General features: G+C 40.9%; 1 protein-coding gene across 1 annotated transcript in view; it reads right to left on the bottom strand.

The window, feature by feature from the left end:
- The window catches only part of SYNRG (synergin gamma), a 303,838-nt gene that overhangs the window by 242,826 nt on the left and 50,079 nt on the right, over positions 1-10,933 (bottom strand). The window contains 2 exon segments of the mRNA XM_040424188.1: positions 2,673-2,778; positions 7,486-7,616. Coding sequence (XP_040280122.1) covers positions 2,673-2,778; positions 7,486-7,616 — 237 coding nt within the window.

Genomic DNA, 10,933 nt, shown 5'->3' with positions numbered 1-10,933 from the left:
GGACCCATTGACTTGAATGGGTCCGTGAACCGTTGTAACACGGATCACGGCCTCGGATGAACAACGGTGCATTTTCCGATTTTTCAACGGACCCATTGAAAATCAATGGGTCCACAGAAAATCACGGAAAACAGAACAACGGCCACAGATGCACACAATGGTCGTGTGCATGAGGCCTATAACATATATCTGCATTTGGATGAGAAAGCAGGCAAAAGTAACTGAAAAGGAGCATAGAGCATTCAGGGGGTTAGGGAGGAGGGGATATATGTGTATACTGCACCTTGGTAGCTTGCAGTACATCCCTTCCTTTATACTCTATATTAACCACTTTATTACCAAAGTGTTACCCCCTTTCTCACCAGGCCAATTTTTGAGTTTTAGCAATGGGCCTATCTAACTGCAAGTAACTAATTTCTGAGCCAACCTATATGTATTTGATATTTTTCATGAGACATCTTTGTTCTGTGCCATTAGAAGACAGATAATATTTGAAAAAAAATATTTTTTTCCTTTCTTAATTATTTTTTTTTTTGTTACAAAATATGAAGACAAAACATTTCTACATTTTTTAAATAGAGCAAAAGGAAAAAAATGTGTGTATGTCTGTTTTACACACACAAAGTCTGCTATGCTTTTGCTAAAACTAGTTACTATAGCCATAACGTTTTATTCTCTTTTTCACTTTAAAAAAATTAAGTGAATGAAAAAAAATTATAAACTTTTTTATTTTTAGGAAAAAAGTGAATATAATAGGATGATTATTCCTCTTTTCTCTAGCTCACTTGTCCCCTTTGTTGTATATACAGAAATAGGGATGAGATAAATCATATCATTTTCATAAGAGGGTGGAAAAATTAGAGAGTGCACATTTGGTTTACTCTGTTACAAGAAAAAAGGTCAGGAATCCTCTTTAAAATTCTGCATAATTTTTAACACTATTTTGAACCTAGCCATTTTATTGGGTGCTTTTGAGGTGGATTTGACACGGAATTTGTGCTAAGAATGGACATGTCACTCCTCTATTCAGTCCCACTGTTTTTAAAACTGCAAGTGGGAAAAAAAAAGCTCCATGTAAACTATATGGGTTTTCCCACTAAAAACAACTGGGAGGTGTACTACGCATGGATTTTAGGTATAGAATCCATGCCAAAATCTGCAATGAAAAAACACTGTATGAACTCACCCATAGGGTCCTATCAGAAGTGGCAATATTACCCCAGAGGGATAGCACGATCGTTTGTCCCTATTCAGTTTGGACATTCCCTGCTGCTTGTTTGTCAGCTAAAATCTGTCCTGCTTACATTGAGTAAATGATTGTGAATGGGCATTCAGCAGCCAGTTTAAGGCTGGGGCTACACGGAGACGTGTTATGCAACAGTTTCTACAACCAAACTGCAGCTCTACAAAATAGTTGGGCAACTGCAGGGAGCAGGCAAGTCATGCGATTTAAGATCTGCTGGCTCTACTGTACTGCTTGAAGCTTCTATAACGTTGGAAAACACTAAACACAAAGATAAGGCCACATATGCATCACCCCAGGTTTCTTAGGCAGCAGGTTCACTTGCTGGAGAATGCAATAGTCTATGGGAATTCACTGTCAACCAAAGGACACACATCCCTTGAAGTAGAAAAATAAATAGCGACAAGGTTCAAAAACAGAGAAGATTTTTTTTTACACTTACTGTAAATCTAACAAATGAAGCGAAAATGAAATTCACAACACACATCCTTTACATTTTTGAAACAATAAACAAAGCAAGGAAGGTTGTAAATAAAACATGCACATGGCATAGCGTAGTAAACTGTAATACAGAGCAAAATCTTTCTACCAGGAGACCAAACAGCAATGCCATAAAGTAAAAGCAGAACTCCCACAAAAAATGTTCATTCTCTGACCTGCTAGAAAGGTACATGATGTAATCTGTAGTAAATGTACTCTTCTTATCAGTGCCGACAATTGTGAATTATCCCCTCCCTTCTGTTTCTGACCTGTGCCATGTGACCAGCAATCAGACACTCCAAATAACCCAGCATCTTATGTGTGGACAGGAAGTCAATTTCTCGGTGTATTCCTATGGGAGCCTCAATGTCAGACTCATAGAAATGAATACAGAACTAACCGACTTCCTGTCCTGTGTCAGTTGGAGATCAGAGTTGCTCACATGACACAGCTAAACATTAGAAGGGAGGCTATAACTCACAAATATGGTAACTGATGAGAAGATTACATTCACTACGGATTACATTATGAACCTTTCTAACAGGTCAGAGATTAATATTTTTTTGTGGGGGGGGGGGGTTCTATGGAGTCTAAGGGCTTGTGCACACAGTCGTGTCTGAATTTTGGTCCAAAATAAATAAATAAATCCACATCAATAGAAATGGCTATTCTTGTGTGCAAACAACAACATGAATAGGACTTGTTCTAATTTTCAAACTGAAACATGGATCTGCAAAAAAATGTGGTCATGTGCATGAGCCCAAAAAGATATCCAGTACAGCACCCAGCTCTGGCATGTAAAAGGACTCTGGTGGGTCTAGTTTACCGATTAGGAGCACTTGCTCAGTACTTCAAAGTTGTCTCTTGATGTGGAAGGGCTTTCTTTAAAGGCAAATCTGCTTAAAAGCTTGGCACACTACAGATGACAAATACTAATCTGAAATCTTACTTTGGGTTTTACACTGCTTAGCAATCTCAACTTTTGCTTTTGTTCTTCAAACTGTCGTCGTTTTCTTTCTTCTTCTAACATTTTTTGCTGGTGTTCAAATCTTTTTCTTAAAAAGAGGAAGAAGCCAGAATGATACAAAAACATTAGAATCTTTATTTCAGCTAGCATACATCATTCAGCGTCCTGCTCTATTTTAGCCTCACTGGCAGCTTTAGGTAGCAAGGCAACTCACAGCTCTGAGGATGAAGATGTTCACACTAACTTCCAAATCTGCAAGTCTGGATAAGCCTACATGCACACGAACGTGGTTTGGTTCCGCATCCGAGCCGCATTTTTTGGAGGGCTCGGGTGCGGACCCATTCACTTCAATGGGGCCGCAAAAGATGCGGACAGCACTCCGTGTGCTGACCGCATCCTTTGCTCTATTCTGTAGCCCCACAAAAAAAAATAGAACATGTCCTATTCTTGTCCGTTTGCGGACAAGGATAGACATTGTTACAATGGATCTGCAAAGTAAACAGATGCCATCCGTTTTTTTTTTTGCGGATCTGCAATTTGCAGCCTGCAAAACACAAACGTTTGTGTGCATGTAGGCTAAAACTGAAGCTGTAAAGGGTGCTGGCACACCGTGCAGTTCTGACATGCAGTTGGGATGCAGTTTTTTTATTGTAGCTGAAATTGATTAAATCATCTCCACTATGCAGAACACCAGGGTTCAATGAGGCTGCTAAACTAGCTAAATTGAAAACTGCATCTTGAATGCATGTCAGAACTGCACTGTGTGCCAGCACCCTAAAGAGTTCAAGCTAACACCTGGTCAATTGAAGCTGCAGACACACAGCGGAAGATTTACTACTGAAAATGTGCCAGCGCAATTTGTGAGTACACGCTTTGCACTGCATTTATCAAGTGTTTTTTAACACTTTGTAACCTTCCAACAAGGTGGTATGGCTTAAATTTACCTCCATGTGCAAAAAAAGTCTCCTAATCGTTGTGATTTTTGGAGTAAACCTAACTTATAGGTGGCATAACCATAGTATAAAGATGTAACAGATTTATCAGCTGGCATCAGCAGATGGGATACTCTGAAAACTAGGGCATGCAAAGACTATGGGGGTCATTGACTAAAGACAAGCACTTCGAATGGCAACATTAGTAAAATGCTCACTGATGAAAGATGCAACCAATTTATTAAAAAATTATTAGGTGCAGGTTTGTATTCAAGGCCGCAGAGCTGATGTGCCTTTACAAAGCAAGTAAACACTGCAGCAAACCATTATCCTCAGTAGTCATATGCCCCATACTGCCGAGGACAGTGAACTGCTTTAGCGGTCACATGCAATAAACCCGCAAGTCCCTGCTGGTGCCTTGTATATGTTACAGGCAATGTATGAAATCATTATAGTATAGAATGCCTAAAGTATTCAGACAAAGTATAAAATACTTAATATTTCACACATTTCCTAAGCATTCTATATAATAGCAAACCGGTAAAGTATAAAACAATCTATCTAAAGATAGTTGTAGTCAGGCAAACTGGCAAAGTAAAAAAAATAAAAAATACGCCTTCTAGAGGTAGTCACACAGTGACAGCACCATAACATCACCCAGATACAGTGACAGTACCATAAAATCCCCCCAGTATTGGCACAAAGAATTCCCCATACATAAATATAAATGTTATTCCTCCAGCCTTCCTTGTTGCAACAAGTGAGGACAATACTAGTCTCTCTTGTTTTTCACTAAAAGTTCTGTTCTTCCACTATTTTATAACAAGTGTAGTTAATTTTTCATTTCTTTCATGTATTCACATCAATGAAGGCTTCTTAAAGGGGGGCACCCCCAGCAGATTTGTACTTCTGAAACTGGTTGAACTGCTGCACGTGCACTTGGCATTGTTTTTATTTACATTTTACACAGCATTCCAACTTTTTGGGGAATTGGGGTTGTATTATATAGAGAGCCCCTGTCAGCATGATCAACCTCATTAAACAAGGCATACTGCCTAAGAGGGTTGATTATGCGGATTAAAACTATACCTTTCTTTTGTCTGTACGTTAAACAGAACTTCAAAGATAAGTGTTTTCTATTCATATGCAAATAAGCACATTGGAGCACTGCTTATGTAATATCCCTGTGCTCTGCACACTCCCCCGTCCCATTGATTGACAGAGCTAGACAACATGCTGAGGGTAGAGTTGTGTCCTAGAGCTGTGTTCTAGCATGTACATATCATATGCACTACTTACTATAGGCTTACCATGCTGAAAATAGAGGTTTTCTAGGCTTGTAAAGCTAATACATATTAATATTTTCTTTATAATCATATTGTGCTTGTGAATAAACCAGTATAGAAAAACACTCTTCTGAATGTGATAAGAGTATAGCCAATATATAAGTGGCCAGCCTTGCATGTAGATGGTTCAAATCTCAGTAGAAACTTCTAGATTTTCTTCTTCAGTTATATATTTTTTTATCTCCCTCATTCAACCCATAATGAAAAAAAAAAGTCTATAGCCTTACTATATTGAGAATCTATGCTTAGAAAGCTAATACATATTGCTGGTGTTTTTATAATGATATATCGTGCCTGTGAATAAACCGGTAATGTGTATTAAAGCATAGAAAACCTCTATTCTCAATATAGTAAGGCTATAGCCATGCTTAAATGGGGAGGGGGGGGGGGGGGGGAGAATAACTAAAGAAAAACTACAACTCTCTCCTGGGAATAGAACCTAGGACCTCTACATGCACGGCTGACCACTTATATATTAGCTATAGTCTTAACACATTCAGTAGAGTGTTTTTCTATACTTAGAAGGCTAATACATATTAATGTTTTCTTTATAATCATATACTGTGCCTGTGAAAAAAAAACAAAAAACAGTAACATGTATAAACTTTCTAGGCATAGAAAACCTTTATTCTCAACACAGTAAGATATAGAAATTAGTGTATGTGATTTGTACACGCTAGGACACAGCTCTGCTCTCTGCATGCTAATTTCTAACCCTGTCAATCAAGGGGAGGGGGGAATGTGCAGAGCACAAGGGTGTTACAAAAGCAGTGCACCAATGAGTTAGCCCCACTCCTTGGTGCTCCAACATTCTCATTTGCATATAAATAAAAATGCAGATATTTCTGCAGCTGTTTAATCACATAGATAAAACAAAGGTATTGTTTTAATCAGCATGATCAACTCTAGTGGATCATGCTGACAGAGACTCTTGAAGGCATTTAATGGAGTTGGGGCGGATTTTAGGGTAACTTTGACAAACTCTTTAATTTTTTAAGTCTATAGTAAAACATAAACGCTATGTGGCTCCTATTATAATCAATAGGAGCTTTGCAACATAGGTTTCCTGTCTGCTAGTTTCCTGGGAGACAGAAAGTGTGGCTCATTCCATCCAAAGCGGTAAGAAGTGGTACATTTTTTAAGACATATAATGGCAACCTGCTGATGGATTACTGAATTGCAAGCACGGTCACCACTGATGGATTATAGGGTGGTCTTAAACATAAAAATGAGCAGTGTATAATGTGATGGAAAAATTATTCAAGCCAGCAAAGGAAGCAATATGGATAATAACAATACATTAGTGAGTGTCTTGTATTAACTTTCTCTACATGATAAATGCTATCTTCTGAAGTGAGACAACCCCTTTAACTGCACTTATGGTCTCCGCATTCAACTTTCACATAGACAATGTCATGTTCACTGCACCAGCCAATGACTGGCCTCAGAGGTGATGTGTTTCCAAGTGACATGTCACTGCAGGATCAAGTGCCGTTTGGGTACATGTCACAGCTGACGCCAGTACTGGATGCCGTGGAGCATGTGGCCCTTTCAGTGAGAAGGTGACAGGCTGGGACCGGAAGTGCTGTGAAGGCAACCTGGAAGCCATGTAGCCGGAATGGAGCAGCAGGGAGAAGAGAAGTATGCAGTTTGTCACAGGTACTGCTGGGGTGGAAATAAAAAAAATAATAAAAAAATGAACAGAAATTGGCTTTTTTTTTTTAAAGGGTTGTGCAGGTAGAATATATTGATGACCTATCATCAGAATAGGTCATCAATATCTGATCTGCATCGGTCCGACACTCAGAACTGCCTCCTCTTCTTTACACTACATGTTGTCTCCCTTGCAGCAGCTGCGTACTGTAATTAGAAGTACTTGCTCCATTCAAGTGACTACTTCCGGGAAGGCGAGCATTGTAATGAAGAGAAAACAACGGTCGCATGGATCAGTGCGGGTGCTGGGTGTCAGACCCCTGCAGATAAGATATTGATGGTCTATTTGGAAGGAACTGTTCTTTACTCATAACGGTCTGCTTGTCTGTGGAAGGAAAGAGGTGCATTTACAAGCAACAATCGCCTCCACTGTACAGGGACGAGCAATGGCTACTGCAATCAGTTGGCCTGTACAGAGTCACTATTTCTGAGAAGCAGACTGCTATTTACAGAAATGATGATTTAGGAAAGGAACAAGCCTTTTTCTCACTCACCAATTGGGTGATCTGCGGCATCTTCACTTATAAACTGATAGTGTCCCTTTGAAGGGGTTTTAGATTATTTTGATGACCTATCCTTAGGTCTGACGCTCCACCGATCAGCTGTTCTGCAGTAGTTCTCGCATCAGAACTGCCGCTCCGTACTCTGCGTGTTGGATACTCAGAGTGTTGGATACTGCAGCGTTGCTACCATTCACTTCAGTGGGAGCAATGTTGCAGTTACCAGCTCTGTCCGCTACACACATTTAGATTACACAGGTCTGGCTTAGACAGACAGGAGACAGACAGACACAAACAAACTTACTGTTGTTCTTCTACAAATTGCTTCTGCATGTCTGGAGTGTAAGCTGGACCTGGAGGACCCATTCCTAAAAATCCAGCCTGTCCTACAAATGTCATTGCAGTAGGCTGCATTGGACCCAATGGTAATCGACCCTGGTAAAAAAAAAAAAAAAAAAGTAGGATTGTTTTACTTTAATGGGTAAAATGACAAACTTTTTTTTCTCTCCATCTTTTGTTTATTCAAAAATAATAAATATAATCTCCCAAGTTAAGGGTACATTCACACGACTGTGTAATCCTTTCCGTTTTGCGGTCCGCAAATAACGGAACAGTGTTTCCGCATTTTGCGGACAAATGACTTCCGTTTGTGTTCCGTATGTCTTCTGTTTTTTACGGTCCGCAGAAAATGGAAGGAAAAAAAATAAAAAGAGAGAGAAAAAAAATGAATCATTAAGGCCTTCAAAAATACGGAAAAGGATCCGCAAAAAACGGATGACATACGGAAACCTTTCCGTATGTCATCCGCAATTTACGGATCCATTGACTTGAATGGGGCTGCGGATCGATCTGTGCGGACAATAGTAGGACAAGCTTCATATTTTTGCGGACTAGAAATGCGGAAACACGGATGCAGACAACATACTGAACGTTGTCCGCACATTTTATTCACCCATAGAAATGAATGGATCCGCATCTATGCGGATAAAATTATCCGGTCGTGTGAATGTACCCTAATACCTAAAACCCACCCACTTCCCTCACCAGGCTGCAGGAGGGGAAGAAAAACACATTAGGACAATAAACAGAAATATTTTTTCCAAAGCTCCCAATAATTACTAATATCTTTCTCCTTACCCCTAGGCATATCTGATAGCATATAGCAAGCTTTCTATATGATGTTCCCACTGCTGCACCACTGGACATTGACAGACCTACAGTTTTGCATTTTAATTCTATGGGCTAAAACCAGGCCTCTAAGAGCCATCAATTCATTTTCTTTAGGATTTTTGTACCCTAGAATACAGTTTACTGGATCCCTTGGGATCTCATCATTGAACACAACTTCTAGCCTGTGAAGTACATTCCCCAATAGGGGTGCAGCTTAGGACACCTTCAAATCATATTAGTTAAAGGGATTCTCTGGGAATTAAGAAAATACTTAAATATTACTTTATGATACATATATTCCCAAATACCTTCCATGAGTTATAATGGCTAGTTTTGTCTAGGGAGCAATCATTAGGAGAAATAAAATGGCTGCCATCCTATTAGTACACACAAAATCTGTCCTAATCATACAGAAAAGCCTCATGCACACGTCCATGGAACACGGACCGTGAGATACCGGCCTGGATTCCTGCTGAGTGCCTTGAGTAATTTCCAGCAGGCTGTGCCTCTCTGGTGCAGCCTGCTGATCAATGTCAGAGTACCATTGACATTAAAATGCAATGCACTATAGGGATAATGCATTTTAAAATCTATCAAAAAGCTGTCTGTTATAGTCCCCTTGTGGGACTATTAAGTGGTAAAAAAAAAAAAAAAAAAAAGTCACATTAAAAAATTACGCTTTTTTTTCCCATTGAAAATACGCATTTTTTTTCCATTGAAAATACGCTTTTCAATTAAGAAATAAAAAAAATTAAAAAATCTCCCCCATATGTTTGGCATTGTAACGACCCAGACTACATAAATATAAGGTAAATTATCCCCTATGGCGAACGACGTAATAAAAAAAAAATAAAAAAAAGTTTTATTTGGTATCACTGTAATCGTACTGACCCAGAGAATAAAGATATTATGTTATTTATACCGAAAAATTAACGCCGTAAAATTTTGTACAGCACACATCATGCAGATCCCAAACCACAGAGACTCCACAGTTTCACTGTGAAATGGAGGATAGTCCACACCCAGCTGAGACTGCTAGCTGGGTTATCCCTAACCAAAACCCGGCCTGGAACGTGGGGAACAGCCACCCACCCTGCACTTTGGCTGCTCCCAGTAAGAGCCGGATCGGCTTTACAGCCACACTAAATAACCAATAGTGTCAGTCAGCACTAGCTGCCGCTGACAATTAAAATTACCAACTCTTAACTCACCGAGGCCAGGAACCTCGGTGACACATATCTTCCGTCAATGACGGCCCCTTGCGCTTTCCTACATACCTCCCCCCTTTGTTCAACCCTGAGGGGGTGAACACCCGCCAGACAGTGTACCCGGGACAGGGCATCTGCATTTCCCTGTAACCTGCCTGCCATGTTCCATGGAAAACTTAACGTTCTGTAGAGACAAAAAAACACCTGGTGACCCGAGCATTCCTCTCTTTGGCTTGGCTCATCCACTTGAGAGGGGAGCGGTCGGTCACCAGACGGAACTTTCTCCCCAACAGAAAATAGCGGAGAGACTCGAGTGCCCACTTGATGGCCAGGCAGTCTCTCTCCACTATACTGTACCTAGTCTTGGCTGGGGTAAGTTTGCGGCTCAGGAAAACAACGGGATGTTCCTCCCCATAGATGTTCTGAGAGAGTACAGCTCCGTGGCCTACTTCAGAGGCATCGGTCTGTACCACAAACTCCCTCTTGAAGTCCGGCGTCACCAATACTGGGGATCCACACAGGGCAGACTTCAAAGCTGAGAAAGCCTTTTCCGCCTGCATATTCCACTGAACCATCACTGTCTTGCGTCCTTTCAAAAGGCCTGTCAATAGTGCAGCGACTGCAGCAAAATTGGGGACAAACCTCATAGTACCCCACCATACCCAGGAACGACTTAACTTGCCGAGTAGTGACAGGCCAGGGCCAATTCTGAATTGCCTCAATTTTGTTTACCTGAGGTTTAATATTTCCGCGCCCAATTACATACCCCAGGTACTTGGTCTCTTCTAACCCTATTGCGCACTTTCAGGTTAGCGGTTAAGCCAGCCTTCCTAAGGGAGTCTACTGCAGCCTTTACTTTAGGTAGGTGACTTTCCCAGTCGGTGCTGTGGATAACGATATCGTCCAGGTACATCGAAGCGTACCGACGATGTGGATGGAGTACAATGTTCATTAGCCTTTGAACTATGGCTGGAGCGCCATGTAGACCAAAGGGTAATACCTTGTACTGATACAGCCCCTCTGGCGTGATGAAAGCCATTTTTCCTTGGCAGCCTCCTTTAAGGGTACCTGCCACTACCCTTTGGCGAGTTCCAACACAGAAAAATTCCGGGCTTGGCCTAACTTCTCAATAAGCTCATCCACTCGGGGCATGGGATATGCGTCAAACTTGGACAACTCATTCAGTTTGCGGAAGTCGTTACAGAACCGCAATGTCCCATCCGGCTTGGGTATTAAGACTTTTGGACTGGCCCATTCACTTTTTGACTCCTCGATGACACGTAGCATTAGCTGCACTTCCTCCGCGATGGCTTGTCCGCCGAGCCTCAGGTACCCGGTATGGTTTTAACCGGACTTTTGCCTGAGGCTCAGTGA

The sequence above is a fragment of the Bufo bufo genome, chromosome 3 (assembly GCF_905171765.1).
Source record: "Bufo bufo chromosome 3, aBufBuf1.1, whole genome shotgun sequence".
Classification (NCBI taxonomy): Eukaryota; Metazoa; Chordata; class Amphibia; order Anura; family Bufonidae; genus Bufo; species Bufo bufo.
This window is presented reverse-complemented; position numbering and strand designations above follow the sequence as displayed.